Below are 23,917 nucleotides of genomic sequence, written 5' to 3'. Positions count from 1 at the left end.
CTGCACCCTCGAGTTTGCTTCAGTCAGAGCTCACAGAACTGACAGATGTTAGAGGTCCATAGTGGTTTGCTTTTGTCACTGCACACACACACACACACACACAGTTTTTGCTGTTCCGATATCTGCCATGTTAAGAGAAATCCGCAGAGACCAGATATTCCCAGTACTCCTCTGTAAGCTGTGAGAGGAGAGGAGAGGAGAGGAGAGGAGAGGAGAGGAGAGGAGAGGAGAGGAGAGGAGAGGAGAGGAGAGGAGAGGAGAGGAGAGGAGAGACGTCGAAAAGCATTAAACATTCATGGCAATTTAGCTAGCTAGCTTGCTGTTGCTAGCTAATTTGTCCTGGTAAATAAACATTGTGTTTTAATTTTACCTGAAATGCACAAGGTCCTCTACTCTGACAATTAATCCACAGATAAAAGGGTAAAGTTTGTTTCTAGTAATCTCTTCTCCTTTGGTCTTCTTCTTCTGTGGACTTTATATGGTGGTTGGCAACCAACTTTAAGGTGCATTACCACTACACACTGGACTGGAGTGTGGACCTCAGTTCATCATTCAATCACCCACGTGGTATATGTTCCTAAAACCAATGAGGAGATGGGAGAGGCGGGACTTGCAGCTCATCAAGCGTCACAAATAGAACCAAGTTCTACTTTAGCGCCTGGCTACGCAGACGCTCATTGACGCGCGTGAGCAGTGTGGATACAATGATTGAATAACTACATTTTTGTCACTAGTTGTCCCCATCTTCTCAGATTGGACAGTGAGAAGTAACTTATATTTGTCTCTCTCCTCCAGGTATGACAGTGAGAAGTAACCTCTATATGTCTCCACCAGGTATGACACTGAGAAGTAACCTCTATATTTCTCCTCCAGGTATGACACTGAGAAGTAACCTCTATATTTGTCCTCCAGGTATGACACTGAGAAGTAACCTCTATATCTCTCTCTCCTCCAGGTATGACAGTGAGATGTAATCTCTATATTTCTCTCTCCTCCAGGTATGACAGTGAGAAGTAACCTCTATATTTCTCTCTCCACCAGGTATGACTGTGAGAAGTAACCTCTATATCTCTCCACCAGGTATGACAGTGGGGGTCGTCTGACCAATGTAACCTATCCTACTGGCATGGTGACCAGTCTGCACCGGGAGATAGAACGTTCCATCAACATTGACATAGAGAGCTCCAGCAGAGACGATGACATCACCGTGATCACCAACCTGTCCTCTGTGGAGGCCTCATACACCGTGGTGCAAGGTGGGACATACACACACATCAGTTATCTAAGGCCTCTGTCTCTATCTCTGTGTGTGTGTGTGTGTGTGTGTGTGTGTGTGTGTGTGTGTGTGTGTGTGTGTGTGTGTGTGTGTGTGTGTGTGTGTGTGTGTGTGTGTGTGTGTGTGTGTGTGTGTGTGTGTGTGTGTGTGTGTGTCTCTGTGTGTCTCTGTGTGTCTCTGTGTGTCTCTGTGTGTCTGTGTGTGTCTCTGTGTGTCTGTGTGTGTCTCTCTGTGTCTCCGTGTGTGTGTGTTGGGTGTATTACAGCACAGTGTTCTGGTCTGCTGTGCTGAGACACTGGTTTTGAAAGCTTGCTTTGCTCCGATCTCTCTCTTCCTCGGCACTGCTCTCTCTCTCTCTCTCTCTCTCTGTTTTGATTACAAAGAGATTTGTCCGATAGTGAGAGGGTAGTCTACTGCAGAGTCGACAGAAAGCCATCTCTGTGTGTTTGAAGTGTTGGTAAAACGCTGCCTGGAGGTTTATAACAAATTGGCTTTATGGATTACTGCCGTTTATGGTGATGGAGGATCAAAGCCACTGTGTGTGTGTGTGTGTGTGTGTGTGTGTGTGTGTGTGTGTGTGTGTGTGTGTGTGTGTGTGTGTGTGTGTGTGTGTGTGTGTGTGTGGGTGTGTGTGTGTGTGTGTGTGTGGGTGTGTGTGGTGTGTGTGTGTGTGTGTGTGTGTGTGTGTGTGTGTGTGTGTGTGTGTGTGTGTGTGTGTGTGTGTGTGTGTGTGATCCACAAATTTCTTGTTAACAAACTATAGTTTTGGCAAGTCGGTTAGGACATCTACTTTGTGCATGACAAAAGTCATTTTTCCAACAATTGTTTAAAGAAAGATAATTTCACTTATAATTCACTGTATCACAATTCCAGTGGGACAGAAGTTTACATGCACTAAGTTGACTGTGCCTTTAAACAGCTTTGGAAAATTCCAGAAATTATGTCGTGGCTTTAGAAGCTTCTGATAGGCTAATTGACATAATTTCAATTGGAGGTGTACCTGTGGATGTATTTCAAGGCCTACCTTCAAACTCAGTGCCTCTTTGCTTGACATCATGGGAAAATCAAAAGAAATCAGCCAAGACCTCAGAAAAAAAATGTAGACCTCCACAAGTCTGGTTCATCCTTGGGAGCAATTTCCAAACGCCTGAAGGTACCACGTTCAAACAATAGTACGCAAGTATAAACACCATGGGACCACGCAGCCGTCATACCGATCAGGAAGGGGACGCATTCTGTCTCCTAGAGATGAACGTACTTTGGTGCGAAAAGTGCAAATCAATCCCAGAACAACAGCAAAAAGACCTTGTGAAGATGCTGGAGGAAACAGGTACAAAAGTATCTATAATTACAGTAAAACGAGTCCTATATTGACAGAACCTGAAAGGACGCTCAGCAAGGAAGAATCCACTGCTCCAAAACAGCCATAAAAAAGCCAGACTAGGGTTTGCAACTGCACATGGGGACAAAGATCGTACTTTTTGGAGAAATGTCCTCTGGTCTGATGAAACAAAAAAAGAACTGTTTGGCCATAATGACCATCGTTATGTTTGGAGGAAAAAGGGGGAGGCTTGCAAGACGAAGAACACCATCCCAACTATGAAGCACGGGGGTGGCAGCATCATGTTGTGGGGGTGCTTTGCTGCAGGAGGGGCTGGTGCACTTCACAAAATAGATGGCATCATGAGGTAGGTAACAACATCTCAAGACATCAGTCAGGAAGTTAAAGTTTGGTCGCAAATGGGTCTTCCAAATGGACAATGACCCCAAGCATACTTCCAACGTTGTGGCAAAATGGCTTAAGGACAACAATGTCAAGGTATTGGAGTGGCCATCACAAAGCCCTGACCTCAATCCTATAGAAAATGTGTGGGCAGAACTGAAAAAGTGAGTGCGAGCAAGGAGACCTACAAACCTGACTCAGTTACACCAGCTCTGTCAGGAGGAATGGGCCAAAATTCACCCAACTTATTGTGGGAAGCTTGTGGAAGGCTACCCGAAACATTTGACCCAAGTTAAACAATTTATAGGCAATGCTACCAAATACTAATTGAGTGTATGTCAACTTCTGACCCACTGGGAATAGGATGAAAGAAATAAAAGCTGAAATAAATAATTCTCTCTACTATTATTCTGACATTTCACATTCTTAAAATAAAGTGGTGATCCTAACTGACCTAAGACAGTGAATTTTTACTAGGATTAAATGTCAGGAATTGTGAAAAACTGAGTTTAAATGTATTTGGCTAAGGTGTTTGTAAATTTCCGACTCTATGTTTAAGAGCAATGTTCCCTTAAATTTCTCTCAGCACTGACCAAATTTCAGGAATTTTGTGAAAATTCTGTGCAATTTCCAGCGTGCGTTTACTGTGAACACTGAGGCTGTACCTGCTTTAAGTTACGGTTTTAACAGTGGTCAAGTAGGCTATTGTGGCTATTTGATCATAATGTAGACCTACCAGAGTGGCCCATCAAAAACAATGGAGAAAATGCATCCCATAACATGTTAACCTTTCTGGCGTAGGCGTTTTGCTAGCAACCCACCTCGACAACATCCGGTGAAATTGCTGAACGCGAAATTCAAATTACAGAAATATAAATATTTAACATTCATGAAAATACAAGTATCATACATCAAAACAAAGCTTAACTTCTTGTTAACTTCTTATGGCTGCAGCCCGACACCGGTACACTTATGACAACATCCAGCTCAAGTGCAGGGCGCGAAATTCAAAAGATTTTTTTTTTAAATATTTAACTTTCACACATTAACAAGTCCAAGACACCAGATGAAAGGTACACATCTTGTGAATCAAGCCAACATGTCCGATTTTTAAAATGTTTTACAGGGAAGACACAATATGTAAATCTATTAGCTAACCACGTTAGCAAAAGACACCACTATTCTTACTCCATCAGTTTTTACTCCATCAGTAGCTATCACAAATTCGACCAAATAAAGATATAAATAGCCACTAACCAAGAAACAACTTCATCAGATGACAGTCTGATAACATATTTATTGTATAGCATATGTTTTGTTCGAAAAATTTGCATATTTCAGGTATAAATCATAGTTTACATTTCAGCTACAATCAGAAATTGCACCGAAAGCAGCCATAATATTTACAGACACCAACGTCAAATACCTAATTACTCATCATAAAACATTTCTGAAAAATACATAGTGTACAGCAATTGAAAGACAGGCATCTTGTGATTCCAGACAATATTTCCGATTTATTAAATGTTTTACAGCGAAAACAAAATGTAGCGCTATATTAGCGTAGCCACAATAGCCAGAAACACTTGGGCGCCCACGACCAGTTCACATGCACGACAGATATTAGAAATAGCATCATAAAATGTTTCTTACTTTTGGTGATCTTCCGTCAGAATGTTGGACAAGGTGTCCTTTGTCCAGAACAGTCGTTGTTTTGATCTGGAACGGCAAATATCCCTCTTCATTTAGCATGGGCACTTGCCAAGTGGCACGGATCACTCCAACGTCAACAAAGTCAGAGAACGGAACACGGCAAAACTCCCAAAAAAATTTCAATAATCTGATTAAACTATATTGAAAAAACATACGTTACGATGATATGGTCACATGTATCAAATAAAATCTAAGACGGAGATGTTAGTCGTCCATAACGGGAGCAAAACAGAAGGCATATCCATGTCCTCTTTCGCACGCTCCAGAAACAGGAAGTGGACGGTCACGTCAAAGAAATAGCTTTTATTCCACCTCAGACCAAGATAAACACAAAATTTCTTCTCTCACAGCCTCTTGACACCCAGAGGAAGGCGTATGAAGTGTACGTAGACTCTTACGTATCATGACCATGTATAGGCAGGAAGTTGAACAGAGCATATATTTCTGACATTCCACTTCCTGGTCAGGAAAAGTGCTGCAGAATGAGTTCTGTTTCACTCAGAGAAATAATTCAAACGGTTTTAGAAACTAGAGAGTGTTTTCTATCCAATAGTAATAATAATATGCATATTGTACGAGCAAGAATTGAGTACGAGGCCGTTTGAAATGGGCACTATTTAACTGGCTACTCAATACTGCCCCTTGCAGCCATAACAGGTTAATCCAGCCGCTGTGTCAGATTTCAAAAAGGCTTTACGGCGAAAGCACACCATGCGATTATCTGAGGACAGCGCCCCGCATACAAAAGCATGAAAAACATTTTTCAACCAGGCAGGTGCACCACGAAAGACAGAAATAGCGATATAATATATGCCTTACCTTTGAAGATCTTCTTCTGTTGGCACTCCAAAACATCCCAGCTACATCACAAATGGTCCTTTAGTTCGATAAAGTCCTTCTTTATATCCATAAAAACTCAGTTTATCTGGCACGCTTCATTCAATAATCCACCGGTTTCCCTCCTTCAAAATGCATACAAAATGAATCCCAAATGTTACCAATAAACTTCTCCAAACAAGTCAAACAACGTTTATAATCAAACCTCAGCTACCCTAATACGTAAATAAACAATAAAATTTAAGACGGAGAATCGTTATTGTCTTTACCGGAGATAAACAACAAAGAACGCGCTCTCATCCACGCGCATGAAAACACTACAGCCAAAATGGGAGCCACTTAGAAAAACTACAAATTCTAGCTAATTTTTCCAAAAACAAGCCTGAAACTCTTTCTAAAGACTGTTGACATCTAGTGGAAGCCCTAGGAACTGCAATCTGGGAGGTTTTCGCCTCATAATAAACATGACAGCCATTGGAAACAGTGGTAGACTGAACATTATTTTGGGGGGGATTGTTTGTCCTCGGGTTTTTCCTGCCATATTAGTTCTGTTATACTCACATACATTATTTTAACAATTTTAGAAACTTTCGAGTGTTTTCTATCCAAATCTACCAATTATCTGCATATCCTACTTTGGGCACGCTTTTCATCCAGACGTCAAAATACTGCCCCCTAGCCCAAAGAGGTTTTAACAGAGAAATAGCTGTTTTATCATTCAGTCTACAGTAGCAGCCAATGTGTGGTGCTCAATGTAGGCCTACATTACATGAGACTTGATAGGGAAACTAACAGGGAAAACTCTAGAAATTTGAGTGAAGTTCAATCTCGTTCTTCTCTCCGTGGGCTGATACAGTATTTATTCTGCACGGCAGTCTAGGGGCTATTGTGCTCATGCACACGCACAGTTTATAGGGAACATGGTTTTTGAGTGTTTGAGTGGGGGATAGAAAAAACTGAAATGACAGACTGCCAGATTATTCATTTACCAAGCTTGCAAGCTGTTCCATAAACCAGACCCACATTTACTTTCATTATGAGTCACTCTGAGTGTGGAATTGCCTGATCAGAAATGATACTGACAAGTTGCCAAACAAATCATACGACAAATTGTTCGTTTTTTTGTTCAAGGAAAGAGTTCTGCTTGTGAAGGGCAGCAAAAATCCATTTCAATTTAAAACCTGTTAAGGATAGAGGGCGCTATTTTCACTTTGGGAAAAATCGTGCCCAATTTAAACGGCCTCGTACTCTATTCTTGCTCGTACAATATGCATATTATTATTACTATTGGATAGAAAACACTCTCAAGTTTCTAAAACCGTTTGAATTATATCTGTGAGTAAAACAGAACTCATTTTGCGGCAAACTTCCTGTCAGAAAGTGAAAAATCTGAAATCGAGGCTCTGTTCCAGGGCCTCCCTATTCATTTGCTTGAAATTTATGACTATACATGCACTTCATACGCCTTCCACTAGATGTCAATAGGCAGTGAGAGGTGGAATGGGGAGTCTAGCTTTATCTGAGGTCAAAAGAGAGGTCTTGGAATGACATGACCCCAATTTCCTTTGTTCAGGAAGGCGCGGGAAGGAACTCTGGATTGCCTTCTGAAAAGCTTTCGTTATAGACGGCTAATATCTCCGGCTTTGATTTTATTTGATAAATGTGATAATATCATCGTAAAGTATGTTTTTTCAATATAGTTTTATCAGATTATTGAAAGTTTATCGGGAGTTTTGGCGTGTTCCGTTCTCTGCGTTTGGTGACGATGGACAGCTTCGCGCCACTTGGCTAGCTTTGCTTGCTAATTCGAGAGACGAAGAGGACATTCTAAATCCAAACAACGATTATTCTGGACAAAGGACCCCTTGTACAAGATTCTGATGGAAGCTCACCAAAAGTAGGACCCATTTATGATGTTATTTCGTATTTCTGTCGAAAATGTTTAGTATTATTTTCCGCCCAGATTTTGGGCGCTGTCTCGCTATAACGTAAGCTGTATGTCGTACTAAAGTTATTTTTAGAATTCTAACACGGCGATTGCATTAAGAACTAGTGTATCTATCATTTGCTGTACAACATGTATTTTTTAGTAAAGTTTATGATGAGTTATTTGGTCAGAATAGGTGAGTGTCAGAAATATATCCGGAGATTCTGGAAAAAAGCTGCTACGTTTTCACAATGTATAACCACGGATTTCAGCTCTAAATATGCACATTTTCGAACAAAACATAAGTGTATTGTATAACCTGATGTTATAGGACTGTCATCTGATGAAGCTTATCAAGGTTAGTGAAAAATTATATATCTTTTGCTGGTTTTTTGCGATCGCTAACTTTTGCTGCTGATAAATGGGTTGTGTTTTTGGCTATTGTGGTAAGCTGGATTCACAAGATGTTTATCTTTCATTTGCTGTATTGGACTTGTTAATGTGTGAAAGTTAAATATTTCTAAAAAATATCTTTTGAATTTGGCGCCCTGCACTTGGACTGGCTGTTGTCATATTGATCCCGACTTAGGGCTTGCAGCCATAAGAAGTTAATCTGCAACTTTATCTTTTTTCAGCATGTAAACATAACAGAGGAAGACGCCAGTAAAAGAGCCAACTCATATGACAACTCCCTTCTCTCTCCTTGTCCCCATCGCCCCCTACAGACCAGGTGAGGAACAGCTACCAGCTGTGTAACAACGGCACCCTGCGGGTGATGTATGCCAACGGGATGGGCATCAGCTTCCACACTGAGCCCCACATCCTGGCCGGATCGGTCAGTCCTACTATTGGCCGTAGGAACATCACACTACCCACAGACAACGGACTCAACTCCATTGAGTGGCGGCTCCGCAAGGAACAGACCAAAGGGAAGGTCACTGTGTTTGGCAGAAAGCTGAGGGTGAGCTGAGATGACCTCGCTTCCTTTCTGTGCGTCATTTAATCATTAGCGATGACATCACATACTCTACAGTATGTGTAGAGATGACATCACTTTCTCTGTGTGTAGCGATGACATCAGTTACTTTGTGTAAAGATGACATCACTTACTCTGTGTGTAGAGATGACATCACTGACTCTGGCTACAGAGATGACATAACGGAGTCTGGCTACAGAGATGACATCACTACTCTGGCTACAGAGATGACATCACTACTCTGGCTACAGAGATGACATCACTGAACCTGCCTACAGAGATGACATCACTGACTTGCTACAGAGATGACATCACTGACTCTGGCTACAGAGATTACATACCTAAGGGCACTCTTCGGCATTTGCAGTATGATTGATGAGGATCTCCATATTGCAAATGTACGGTCCCTTACTAGACGTCCGCAAATGTTTTTAAAATAGGCCGACGGCCTCGGTCCGTGCCCCATGGCCGGTTCTACCGGGAAGTCGTCGAATGAAGTCTCTCGGACATTTGGTTTCCGTTTTATTTATTTTTTAATTTTGGTAATTTTTCCGCTGTTCGGGAAAATTCCACCAGATGGCGAGTGGCTGGTTATTGCAAATGGACAAAACATCACCAGTGACATGGCCATTTCTCCTAAACAGAAAAAACTTTGAAGACGAAACTCGGTGAGCACAGGTTTGGCCAAATGGGCTGAAACAAGATGGTGTCGAGGCCTCAATGCTTTTTGAGTTAAGGCCCCTTTTCTGGGATTAAAGGTCAAAAACGGTCATAGAGCGCTAATTTGACCGCTTCACGTCAAAGTACATGAACCTACAGTGTCAGGAAAAAAATAACAGCCATTTATCTATCGTAATTTACGAGAAATCGTACAATGTCAATTCAGCTTCCTGTGCCATCGGAAGTGCCTTAAATTGGGGTCATAGGGGCTGTTTCAAAGGGTTAAAAAGGTCATATCTTGCCAAAACTTCATATGTGTGATTAGGCTACCCTCACGAATTGTAAATAACTCATTTATCCAATCAGATATCCAAGACAAACTCACACACACACAGCAAGGATAGAGTAACACAACAAGCGATGGAGAGGAACCACTATCACTGCCCAGCCATCCCGAGTTCAATGGGCCAGTCAATTGGGCATTTCTGCAGTATATTAGAGCATGTCAAATTCGTGATGGTAAATGCCCATTGAAACCCATTGCAAATTGACAGTACATTTGCAATAAGTTTAAACAGTGATAAACCATCACCAAATTGACATGCTGAAATCAACAACAACGTGCGATGGAGAGGAACCACTATCACTGCCCGGCCATCCCGAGTTCAACGGGCCAGTCAATTGGGCATTTCTGCAGTATATTAGAGCATGTCAAATTCATGATGGTAAATGCCCATTGTAAGAAATTGCAAATGGACAGCCATGCACCTGGTGATCGGAACAGGTTACCAGGAGCAAATTTTTGAAATGGTTTTAATGCCTTTAGGGGGGTGCAAGGGCTCCATGGCTGGGAAGGGAGCACCCCCCACCCCTGCCCAACCAATAGAGGGCACCCCTGGTCATTTTGGACGTTTTTCAAAAATTCTTTAAAAAACGACAGTCCCACTTCTCTCTCAAAGCACCAATGAGCGATGGAGAGGAACAACTATCACTGCCCAACCATCCTGTGTTCAACAGGCCAGTCAATTGGTCATTTCTGCAGTATATTAGAGCATGTCAAATTCGTGATGGTAAATGTCCATTGTAACACATTGCAAATGAACAGTACATTTTCAATGTTTTTAATGAGGGATATACCATCACCAAATGGACATGATGAAATCAACACAACGAGCGATGGAGAGGAACTGCCCGGCCATCCCGAGTTCAACGGGCCAGTCAGTTGGGCATTTCTGCAGTATATTAGAGCATGTCAACTTCGTGATGCTAAATGCCCATTGTAAGACATTGTAAATGGACAGCCGTGCACCTGCTGATTGGAACGGGTTACCAGGAGCACATTTTTTTAATTGTTTTTAATAACTTTAGGGGGGTGCAATGGGTCCATGGCCAGGAAGGGAGCACCCCCCACCCGTGACCAACCAATAGAGGACACCCCTGGTTATTTTGGACGTTTTTCAAAAATCTTTTAAAAAACGACAGAATCCCACTTCCTTCTCATAAAACATGACAAATAGACCTTCTAGGTTGATTCAGGGCTTAACATGGTGATATATATATCACTGACTTTTGGGTTCAGAAACCGACTTCCTAAGATCATATATGGCAAATGGACATAACATCCTGATATGGCACTTTCAATGCTTATATATGGCATTTGGACATTTCTTATGCCATTTGGCCATGGTTCACTGACATTTGACTTCCTATGATAGTATATTACAAATGCCTTATGGACAACTCAATAAAATAAGACAAAGGTATGTTCATATGGTTGTTATATATGTATTATTGACAACAAAAACATCGAAAAGATTTCAAAAAACGGTCCAGAAAGCACTTTTTTAGAAGAAGTTGTATTTTTGGAAGAAAAAATATATATATCAAAATTTGACCCTTGGGTCTTGACTTTATGTTCATTTGCAATATGAAAATTTACGGTGGAGCACGCTCGCGATCTTTGGATTTTTTATTTGCAATCATGTATATGTTTCGTCCAATGGCATTATGTTGCCATTAATTTTTGTCCATTTCATGAGGGCTTTCCCTTACATCACTCTCTATCTTCCTCCAGGCACATGGTCGTAACCTCCTCTCCATCGACTTCGACCGCAACACTCGGACAGAGAAGATCTACGACGACCACCGCAAGTTCACGCTCCGTATCATGTACGACGCGCAGGGCCGTCCCGCCATGTGGTTGCCTAGCAGCAGCCTGGCGGTGGTGAATGTGTCATACTCAACCACGGGTCAGCTGGTGGGGCTGCAGAGGGGCAGTATGAGCGAGAGGACAGAGTTTGACACTCAGGGACGTATTCTGTCACGGTCGTTCATAGATGGCAAGGTGTGGAGCTATAGTTATCTGGATAAGGTGAGGACATAGCACTGTTTGGTACTTTTACTGGTACTGGTACTGTTACTGGTACAGGTACAGGTACTGGTACCGTTACTGTTACTGTTACCGGTACTGTTACAGGTACTGGTATTGGTACTTTTATTGATACTGTTACTGGTACAGGTACTGTTACTTTAACTGTTACTGGTACTGTTACCGGTACTGGTACTTTTACTGATACTGTTACTGGTACTGTTACCGGTACTGTTGCTATCATCTGTGTGGAGCTACAGCCACCTGGATAGGGTGAGTGCATCATAGCACCTGTAGCAGGGATAGTAAAAACAGGCTGGTTGTGAGATGTGAAAAGTGCATAAAATGATGCTATTGGTGATGATGATGACTTATGTTCCCTCTCCCTCCTCTCTCCCTCCTTCTCTCTCTCCAGTCCATGGTCCTTCTCCTGCAGAGCCAGAGACAGTACATATTTGAGTTTGACGCCTCGGGGCGCGTCACGGCCGTCACCATGCCTAGTGTAGCTCGCCACACCATGTCCACCCACGTCTCTATCGGTTACATCCGCAACACCTACAACCCTCCAGAGAGCAACGCCTCCATCATCCATGACTTCAGCGAAGACGGCCGCCCCAAGGCCACCCACTACCTCGGCACCGGCCGACGTGTCCTCTACAAGTACGGCAAGCTGGTCAAGCTAGCTGAGATCCTCTACGACAGCACCGTGGTGACGTTCGGTTACGACGAGACAGCTGGGGTGCTGAAGATGGTGAACTTACAGAGCGGCGGGTTCTCCTGTACAATACGTTACCGTAAGATGGGTCCGTTGATCGACAAGCAGATCTACCGGTTCAGTGAAGAGGGGATGGTGAATGCTAGGTTTGACTACACATACCATGACAACAGCTTCCGTATTGCTAGTATGAAGCCAGTCATCAGTGAGACTCCTCTGCCTGTGGACCTCTACCGCTATGACGAGATCTCTGGAAAGGTGGGTAGAAAACTATACTACTAACCCTAACCCTAGTTCCAACCACAACCCTAACCCTAGCTTCAACCCCAACCCTCAACACTAACTCTAAACCTAGCTTCATGTTCACATTCTGGTTCAACCCTAACCCTAGCTTCAACCCTAACCCTAGCCTCAAACCTAACCTAAACCCCTAACCCTAAACCTAGCTTCATGTCCACATCCTGGTTCAACCCTAACCCTTAACCCTAGCCCTCAACTCCAGCCAAAATCCAAACTAACCATAGCTCCAGCCACAACTGTAAACCTAGCTCCAGCCACAACCTTAAACCTAGCTCCAGCCACAACCTTAAACCTAGCTCCAGCCACAACCCTAACTCTAGCCCTCAACACTAGCTCCAGCCACAACCCTAACCCTAGCTCCAGCCACAAACCTATCTCCAGCCACAACCCTAACCCTAACCCTAGCTTCAGCCACAACCCTAACCCTAGCTCCAGCCACAACCCTAACCCTAGCTTCAGCCACAACCCTAGCTCCAGCAAACACCTTAACCCTAGCTCCAGCAAACACCTTAACCCTAGCTCCAGCAACAACCCTAACCCTAGCTCCAGCCACAACCCTAACCCTAGCTCCAGCTCTAGCCACAACCCTAAACCTAGCTCCAGCTCCAGCCACAACCCAAACCCAAACCTAACTCCAGCCACAACCCAACCCAACCCATTGCAGGATGTCAGTTACAGTTGATAGACTGAGCATAAATCATCTATACTGGACTATCCAGTAAAAGTGGGACCTAGACCCTCTGTACAATATTTGACTTAACTCTTGACTGTTGTCTTGGCTACAGGTGGAACACTTTGGGAAGTTTGGTGTGATCTACTATGACATCAACCAGATCATTACCACGGCTGTGATGACCCTCAGCAAGCACTTCGACACCCACGGGCGCATCAAGGAGGTGCAGTACGAGATCTTCAGGTCCCTGATGTACTGGATGACGGTGCAGTACGACAGTATGGGACGGGTGGTGAAGCGAGAGCTGAAGATTGGACCGTATGCCAACACAACACAGTATCGCTATGAGTATGACGGGGACGGACAGCTCAGCGGGGTGAAGGTAGGAGATCTGACTTGACCAGTGTGATACTAGTCCTGCAGTAGTTGAGCACCAAATCACAATCCTAGAAGATTACTACAGACCCCTTCCTGAAACATTGGGCTTGATTAAATATTGGTTTTCATTGCAAATACAGAGAACATTTTTCCTTTTCACTTTACACTTCAGTTTTTGATTCTCCTACGTTGACTTACCTGATTTAAGCTGTCGTAGCGTTGACTATCATTAAATGTGAAGACTGTATATTATCAAATCAATTCTCTGTGTGTAATTTAATTACGCGATTAAACTAATCATGTAACTTTAATTATCAAGTCGGGGCACCACGGGAAAACATTTTTTATAGAGTGTGAATTTCCAGAATATAACTCTTCAGATATTTTCCTATATTATCAATTACAGTCACTTATTAATGTATTATTACCTCATCAGTCATATTCTGAATGTCGCAAACCCTAGCCTAGATCATGAATCAGCGATATACAAATTGGCTTAATTATTTATTTACTTAAACTTAATCAATCACAGAATTACATAAACACACACACATTGGTTACTGACATGATAGAAAAGTCCCTAGTCAGCTAAGCCGATATGATGGCTTAATAGACAAAGGAAAGGGGTGCGTTCCCCAGGAGTCCCAAGGTCTTTTTCGTGGTTGTAGTTGTTATAATGGATACTTCCGAGTACCATTCGGAAATGTTCTTAGAACGGATCTGGTTACCAGACTAAAGTATTTAAATAGCTGCAGCCTGAATAATTGTTCTTTAGTTTGTAGATGTATTAGCCATTTCACCTCGACCTCGTCCCTGCGTTTTTTACTCTTGTTGAGTTGCCAACCATTTCAACATATAGCTACTGTTTCGTGTTTTCTGAACTTGTCCTTTGGTAAAGTTGTAGTTTAAACCACTTCACACACCAGCTTCACCTGGCATGTTTAGGTCTCTAGAGTGATAGCCCTTCCAACGTGGGGACCTCGTCCCGGCGTTATCTTGACTCTAGTTGAAATTGCCAACCATTTCAACATCTAGCGACTGCTCCGTATTTTCTGGTCTAATGTACATTTTGTTGGAAGTGGATTTTATACTAGAGTAGAAAAGGGGGCATTTCCATGACACAGATGTAAATGTCTGTACTCACGGGGTGTGGCCACTGACTAGTTAAAACTTCATATCTAAACAAGTATCTCATTTAGAAGGCCAACATCACATTACATCTTCTCACAAATAGTTTCATATGTATTCATATACATTCCACAACATGTAGATGTACATCTGATATATACATTGTGAAAGCTCTTAAAGTTACAATGTTTCCGTTATAACATCTTTAATGATATCACCACACAGTAAAGGTTGGACATGATTATTGTTAAATACCCACAAACCATTCCAAATGGTTGGAATACAGAAATATTGTTACATTAGAAAACCTTTTGAGGTTACCATACTGCTTTCTCTGTAGTAACAAAGGGATTCTCTCATCTTGGCAGAGTGGGGAAAGGAGTTTCTGTATTTACAACCGCCATAAAACAGCCGACTTCCCGTTCTCCCCCTCTACGAGAGAAAGCACGCTGTATAGAGGACCCACTGTAACCTGATCCTTCAGATCATCACAGGAGAGTCATGACATTCCCCCTCTACGAGAGAAAGCACGCTGTATAGAGGACCCACTGTAACCTGATCCTTCAGAGTTATGACAAAGCCCTTGGTTCCTATAAGGAGCATAGGCCGTTGATTCGTCTACTCACCTTTGGTATTAAAGAGATGACTTCAGGTTTGGTTTTAAAGAGATGACTTCGGCCTCCCGAGTGGCACATTGGTCTAAGGCACTGCATCGCAGTGTTAGCTGTGCCACTAGAGATCCCGCGACCGAGAGACCCATTGGGCAGCACACAATTGGCCCAGCATCATCTGGGTTAGGGGAGGGTTTGGCAAGCAGGGACGTTCTTGTCCCATCGCGCACTAGTGACTTCTATGACGGGCCGGGCGCAATGCACGCTGACACAGTTGCCAGGTGTACGGTGAATCCTCCGACACATTGGTGAGGCTGGCTTCCGGGTTAAACAGGCATTGTGTCAAGAAGCAGTGTGGCTTGGCTGGGTTTGTGTTTCGGAGGACGCACGGCTCTTGACCTTCGCCTCTCCTGAGTCCGTATGGGAGTTGCAGCGATGGGACAAGACTGTAACTACCAATTGGATACCACAAAATTGGAGAGAAAAAGGGGTATACTTTTTTTAATAGAAAATACCAAAAAAAATAAAGAGATGACTTCCGGTTTGGTATTAAAGAGATGACTTCAGGTGTGTCAAAGTTCTTTTCATTCTCTATGCCTCCAGGTGAACGACTGGTCCACGTGGCGCTACAGCTACGACCTGAACGGTAACCTGCACCTCCTCAACCCCGGGAACAGCGCCCGCCTCACGCCGCTCCGCTACGACCTCCGAGACCGCATCACACGCCTGGGTGACGTTCAGTACCGTCTGGATGAGGACGGCTTCCTGAGCCAGCGAGGCTCGGATGTCTTTGACTACAACTCCAAGGGCCAGCTCCTTAGAGCATATAACAAGCTACCGGGAGGTTGGAGCGTCCAGTACCGCTATGACGGACTGGGCAGGAGAGTGTCCACTCGGACCAGTCTGGGACAACACCTCCAGTTCTTTTACGCTGATCTGAACCACCCGGCTAGAGTCACACATATATTTAACCACTCCAGTTCAGATATCGCTTCACTGTACTATGACTTGCAGGTAGGCTACCAGATTATTAGAGAAACGTGTGTTCATCAACAGGCTACATGTGCTAAATACTGTTCATCGTGATTGTCTTATGACCTTGTTATCGTTGTCATATAACCAAGTTGTTGTGGTTGTCATATAACCAAGTTGTTGTGATGCTATCATTACAGAGTATATCACATAACTATTATCACACATTAATGGTGATGTCACCATCTCTGACTTATTGTGATATAGCCTAACTAAGTCAGGGATACTATCATTATTTAACTTATTGTGATATAGCCTAACTGAGTCAGGGATACTATCATTATTTAACTTATTGTGATATAGCCTAACTGAGTCAGGGATACTATCATTATTTAACTTATTGTGATATAGCCTAACTGAGTCAGGGATACTATCATTATTTAACTTATTGGGATATAGCCTAACTGAGTCAGGGATACTATCATTATTTAACTTATTGTGATATAGCCTAACTGAGTCAGGGACACTATCATTATTTAACTTATTGGGATATAGCCTAACTGAGTCAGGGATACTATCATTATTTAACTTATTGTGATATAGCCTAACTGAGTCAGGGATACTATCATTATTTAACTTATTGGGATATAGCCTAACTGAGTCAGGGACACTATCATTATTTAACTTATTGTGATATAGCCTAACTGAGTCAGGGATACTATCATTATTTAACTTATTGGGATATAGCCTAACTGAGTCAGGGATACTATCATTATTTAACTTATTGGGATATAGCCTAACTGAGTCAGGGATACTATCATTATTTAACTTATTGTGATATAGCCTAACTGAGTCAGGGACACTATCATTATTTAACTTATTGGGATATAGTCTAACTGAGTCAGGGATACTATCATTATTTAACTTATTGGGATATAGTCTAACTGAGTCAGGGATACTATCATTATTTAACTTATTGGGATATAGTCTAACTGAGTCAGGGATACTATCACTATTTAACATATTGGGATATAGTCTAACTGAGTCAGGGATACTATCATTACTTTAATCTTATAACTATTATCACCCAGTTATGGTGAAGTGACTGTCTGTGAAGTGACTGTCTGAGTTATGGTGACGTGACTGTCTGTGAGTTATGGTGACGTGACTGTCTGTGAGTTATGGTGACGTGACTGTCTGTGAGTTATGGTGACCTGACTGTCTGTGAGTTATGGTGACGTGACTGTCTGTGAGTTATGGTGACCTGACTGTCTGTGAGTTATGGTGACCTGACTGTCTGTGAGTTATGGTGACCTGACTGTCTGTGAGTTATGGTGACCTGACTGTCTGTGAGTTATGGTGACCTGACTGTCTGTGAGTTATGGTGATGGGAGTTATGGTGATGTAAAGCCTATACTGCTTCCCCTCAGGGTCATCTGTTTGCTATGGAGGTGAGTAGTGGAGAGGAGTATTACATCGCCTCAGACAACACAGGAACGCCACTGGCTGTCTTCAGCAGCAACGGACAGATGATCAAACAGGTAATCATGATGACAGTAATAATAATACTATTAATGATTGTTAAATATCTCAAGGCCCATTATCCACATGTTAAGATAAGCCAAGATAAGATAAGTTAGTACTTGATGTCCAGAGAGGTCAATTTGATTATTCAAATAAACAATACAAAAATTGACAAATAAACCAACTTAGTCTTTCCTAATTGCCCCAGAGGGGATAAAGTTGTAGTGAATTGAAGTGAAACATGCACCTGTGTTTGTTGTGACCTCCAGGTGCAGTACACAGCGTACGGGGAGGTGTACCTGGACTCTAACCCAGAGTTCCAGCTGGTGGTTGGGTTCCATGGTGGTCTCTATGACACCCTGACCAAGCTGGTCCACTTCACCCAGAGGGACTATGATGTCCTGGCAGGCCGCTGGACCTCGCCAGACTATGCCACCTGGCCCAAGATCGGCAAGGACCCTGCACCCTTCAACCTGTATATGTTCAAGAACAATAACCCCCTCAGCGACGTGTTGGACATCAAGAACTACGTCACAGGTAGAGCGTCTTTTGGATCCTTGAAAAGCGCTTTATAAAACCCATGCATCATTGTTACTGAAGGTAAAGGAGAGAGAGCTGAGTGGGTGGCGTTGTGTTATCATTGTTACTGAAGGTAAAGGAGAGAGAGCTGAGTGGGTGGCGTTGTGTTATCATTGTTACTGAAGGTAAAGGAGAGAGAGCTGAGTGGGTGGCGTTGTGTTATCATTGTTACTGAAGGTAAAGGAGAGAGAGCTGAGTGGGTGGCGTTGTGTTATCATTGTCAATCTGTACTTCTCTTTCTTTATTTTTCATTCATTCTGTTTTCTTTGCTCCCAGACGTGAAGAGTTGGCTGGTGATGTTTGGTTTCCAGCTCAGTAACATCATTCCAGGGTTCCCCCGTCACACCCTTTACTTCGTAGACCCTCCCTACGAGCTGCAGGCCAGCCAGGACTGTGAGAACGGACAGGTGAGAAGGCCTGGGACAGCCGAGAAGGCCTGGGACAGCCTACAGCTCCATTGCACTATATTGATTATATTGAGCCAAATGCGGCCTGCTATTATAGATAAACGGTCCTCTCTCTTTCTCTCAGAGTCGGATGCCAATTAGATGCGACATTGAATACAGAATCAGTAATATGAACCTTCAATGATTACAGTGAAATCTGGACATGAATAGATGAGCTGTAAACCAGACAGTATAAGTGCATCCTCGTCTGCATTCTTCTGCTTGACCAGTGACCTTTAACCTCTCTCCTACCCCTGTCTCTCTTGTAGCTGATAACGGGGGTGCAGCAGGCAGCGGAGCGCCACAACCAGGCCTTCATGGCCCTGGAGGGACGGCTCCTTAACAAGGACCCCCGCGACCGCCGCGACAAGCCCGGACACTGGTTCGGCACATCAACGCCCATCATCGGCCGGGGAGTGATGCTAGCATTGAAGGAAGGACGTGTGGTGGCGGCAGTTAGCTCCATGGCAACCGACGACAGCCGAAAGGTGTCCATGGTCCTCAACGGCGCCATCTACCTGGATGGAACGCACTACACGCAGGATGGATGTGACTGTCACTACTTCGTTAAAGTCGGTTCGGCCGATAGTGATCTACTGGTGCTGGGGCTGACCAGCGGACGCATGGCGCTGGAGAGTGGGATCAACGTGACTGTGAGCGGGAGGTCGCGGCGTGGCGCCACAGTGGAGTTTGCGGTGCAGTCATTAGCCCTCAGCGTGCGGTATGGGCTAGCGCTGGACGTGGTGGACGAGGAGAGGGTGAGGCTGCTGGAACTAGCCCGGCAGAGGGCCCTGGCTGGGGCCTGGCTGAGGGAGCAGCAGAGGGCCAAAGATGGGAAGGAGGGGAGCCGGCTGTGGACGGAGGGAGAGAAGCAACAGCTGCTGACCGCGGGGAGGGTACAGGGGTACGACGGGTATTATGTTCTACCTGTGGAACAGTACCCAGAACTGGCTGACAGCAGCACCAACATCCAGTTCCTGAGACAGAACGAGATGGGCAAGAGGTAACAGCCCACCTGGACTGGGATGGAGGACTGGCTGACTCTTTCTCTCTCTCTCACTGACTCTCCTCCTCCCCTTCTCCTCCTCCTCCCTTTCATCCCCTCGTCCTAGTTACTAGTTCCTTCCTCTCTTCGCTCCCCCCCTCCCTGCCTTCTCCTCCTTTCCCCTCCAACCCCACAGAAAACAAACCAACGAACGGGGTTTCTCACTGAACGCTGCAGGGACTTTTGAAAAGAAGAATATACTAGAAAACTTTTTTTTTTTTTACTTTTTCTGCCAAGGGCAAAAAATCTAACATTTAGACAGAAGTTTATTTTATTTTAATTTTTTGTTGATGTTGAAAACAGACTGTGGTGAAAGGCACTCATGAACCTTGACAAACAAACTGTTGCATAATAACTAAGATACCCCTTTTAAAAAAATAAATCAATATTTTCACCCATATTTTTGGGGTCACTATGAGGGCGTAATGACAGACTCTGAACTGATGGTGGCGCTGTGTTGTGCTGGGTGCTCTGATAAGGGCCTGCCTCTGAAATGAACTTTTAGAGCAAAGGGACCAATAGGGAGACAGAGCCACCACAGGGCCCGGCCAATCACAACACTGATCGGAAGAGAAAATCACCAACGGCAACAAGCACCGCAGCTTAGGGACGTAAAATGGAGTAAAACGATGAGTCATCTCACTGTCTCAGGCCTCCCATTCTCCACCACAGAACTGTTCTTAGCTACTGCAGCAACATATCCTAGCAACCAACACTCACACCACTGAGATCCTTTAAAAGACTTCAAACTAAAGAAAACTAAAACTTTTTAAACACACATAAGTTGGAGGAATTTTTTTGTATATTTGCAGATATCATAAATAGTATCACAAGGTTTTATTTTGAAATTGGTGAGATTATCATACTACTGTAATAGCTCCACATGTGTCAGACTATTACACCACAGTTCAGAGTACTACACAACAGTTCAGAGTATTACAGTTCAGAGTATGATACTACAGATCAGACTACTACAATACAGTTCAGACTACTACAGTTCAGACTATTATAGTACTGTTCAGAATACTACACTACAAAGTACTACACAAGTTCAGACTACTACAGTTCAGACTATTATAGTACTGTTCAGAATACTACACTACAGTTCAGACTACTACAGAACAGTTCAGACTACTACAGTTCAGACTATTATAGTACTGTTCAGAATACTACACTACAGTTCAGACTACTACACAACAGTTCAGAGCACTACAGTTCAGACTATTATAGTACTGTTCAGAATACTACACTACAGTTCAGACTACTACACAATAGTTCAGACTACTACAGTTCAGACTATTATAGTACTGTTCAGAATACTACACTACAGTTCAGAGTACTACACAACAGTTCAGACTACTACAGTTCAGACTACTATACTACAGTTAAGACTACTACAATATTGTTCAGACTACTACAATACAGTTCAGACTACCACAGTTCAGACTACTACAGTTCAGACAACTACACTACAGATCAGACTACTACAATGCAGTTCAGACTACTACAGTTCAGAGTTCAGACTACTACACAACAGTTCAGACTACTACAGTTCAGACTATTATAGTACTGTTCAGAATACTACACTACAGTTCAGAGTACTACACTACAGTTCAGAGTACTACACAACAGTTCAGACTACTACAGTTCAGACTACTATACTACAGTTAAGACTACTACAATATTGTTCAGACTACTACAATACAGTTCAGACTACCACAGTTCAGACTACTATACTACAGCTCAGACTACTACAGTTCAGACAACTACACTACAGATCAGACTACTACAATGCAGTTCAGACTACTACAGTTCAGAGTTCAGACTACTACACAACAGTTCAGACTACTACAGTTCAGACTATTATAGTACTGTTCAGAATACTACATTACAGTTCAGACTACTACAGTTCAGACTACTACACTACAGATCAGACTACTACAATGCAGTTCAGACTACTACAGTTCAGACTAGTACAGAACAGTTCAGACTACTACAGTTCAGACTATTATAGTACTGTTCAGAATACTACAATACAGTTCAGACTACTACAGAACAGTTCAGACTACTACAGTTCAGACTATTATAGTACTGTTCAGAATACTACACTACAGTTCAGAGTACTACACTACAGTTCAGAGTACTACACTACAGTTCAGACTACTACAATACAGTTCAGAGTACCACATTTCAGACAACTATACTACAGTTCAGACTACTACAGTTCAGACTACTATACTACAGTTCAGACTACTATACTACAGTTCAGACTACTACACTACAGTTCAAACTACTATACTACAGTTCAGACTATTATACTACAGTTCAGACTACTACAATACAGTTCAGACTACTACACTACAGTTCAAACTACTATACTACAGTTCAGACTATTATACCACAGTTCAGACTACTACAGTTCAGACTACTACAGTACAGTTCAGACTACTACACTACAGTTCAGACTACTATACTACAGTTCAGACTACTAATGTTCAGACTACTACAGTACAGTTCAGACTACTACACTACAGTTCAGACTACTACACAACATTTCAGACTACTACAGTTCAGACTATTATACTACAGATCAGACTTCTACACTACAGTTCAGAATACTATACTACAGTTCAGACAACTAATGTTCAGACTACTACAGTACAGTTCAGACTATTATACTACAGTTCAGACAACTACACTACAGTTCAGACTACTACACTACAGTTCAGACTACTACACTACAGTTCAGACTACTACACAACATTTCAGACTACTACAGCTCAGACTACTACACAACAGTTCAGACTACTATACTACAGTTCAGACTACTACATTTCAGACTATTATACTACAGTTCAGACTACTGTACTACAGTTCAGACTACTAATGTTCAGAATGCTACACTACAGTTCAGACTACTACAGTTCAGACTATTATACTACAGTTCAGACTACTACAGTACAGTTCAGACTACTATACTACAGTTCAGACTACTACAGTTCAGACTATTATACTACAGTTCAGACTACTACAGTACAGTTCAGACAACTAAACTACAGATCAGACTACTATACTACAGTTCAGACAACTACAGTTCAGACTACTATACTACAGTTCAGACTACTACACTACAGTTCAGACTACTACAGTTCAGACAACTACAGTTCAGACTACTACACTACATATCAGACTACTATACTACAGTTCAGACTACTACAGTTCAGACTACTACACTACAGTTCAGACTACTATACTGCAGTTCAGACTACTACAATTCAGAATACTACAGTTCAGACTACTACAGTTCAGACTACTACACTACATATCAGACTACTATACTACAGTTCAGACTACTATACTACAGTTCAGACTACTACAGTTCAGACTACTATACTACAGTTCAGACTACTATACTACAGGTCAGACTACTATACTACAGTTCAGACTACTACAGTTCAGAGTATTACACTACAGATGAGACTACTATATGACAGTTCAGACTACTACACTACAGTTCAGACTACTATACTGCAGTTCAGACTACTATACTACAGTTCAGACTACTATACTACATATTAGACTACTATACTGCATTTCAGACTACTATACTACAGTTCAGACTACTATACTACATATCAGACTACTACACTACAGTTCAGACTACTACACTACAGTTCAGACTACTATACTGCAGTTCAGACTACTACAATTCAGACTACTACACTACATATCAGACTACTATACTACAGTTCAGACTACTATACTACAGTTCAGACTACTACAGTTCAGACTACTATACTACAGCTCAGACTACTATACTACAGGTCAGACTACTATACTACAGTTCAGACTACTACAGTTCAGAGTATTACACTACAGATGAGACTACTATATGACAGTTCAGACTACTACACTACAGTTCAGACTACTATACTACAGTTCAGACTACTACAGTTCAGAGTATTACACTACAGATAAGACTACTATATGACAGTTCAGACTACTACACTACAGTTCAGACTACTATACTGCAATTCAGACTACTATACTACAGTTCAGACTACTA

The 23,917-nt window shown here is 42.7% G+C and overlaps 1 protein-coding gene across 1 annotated transcript in view; it reads left to right on the top strand.

Annotated features, from left to right (window-relative positions):
• LOC120062099 (teneurin-2-like) overlaps positions 1–19,813 on the top strand; it is a 338,488-nt gene extending 318,675 nt beyond the window's left edge. Inside the window, exons 26-35 of the mRNA XM_039011910.1 lie at positions 1,081–1,256; positions 8,202–8,437; positions 11,187–11,483; positions 11,896–12,453; positions 13,281–13,550; positions 15,889–16,299; positions 17,688–17,798; positions 18,051–18,318; positions 18,637–18,767; positions 19,076–19,813. Of these exons, the coding sequence (XP_038867838.1) occupies positions 1,081–1,256; positions 8,202–8,437; positions 11,187–11,483; positions 11,896–12,453; positions 13,281–13,550; positions 15,889–16,299; positions 17,688–17,798; positions 18,051–18,318; positions 18,637–18,767; positions 19,076–19,813 (3,196 nt within the window). The remainder of the gene's footprint in view (positions 1–1,080; positions 1,257–8,201; positions 8,438–11,186; positions 11,484–11,895; positions 12,454–13,280; positions 13,551–15,888; positions 16,300–17,687; positions 17,799–18,050; positions 18,319–18,636; positions 18,768–19,075) is intronic.
• Positions 19,814–23,917: the final 4,104 nt, after the last annotated feature.

Source organism: Salvelinus namaycush, chromosome 17 (genome assembly GCF_016432855.1).
Source record: "Salvelinus namaycush isolate Seneca chromosome 17, SaNama_1.0, whole genome shotgun sequence".
Classification (NCBI taxonomy): Eukaryota; Metazoa; Chordata; class Actinopteri; order Salmoniformes; family Salmonidae; genus Salvelinus; species Salvelinus namaycush.
This window is presented reverse-complemented; position numbering and strand designations above follow the sequence as displayed.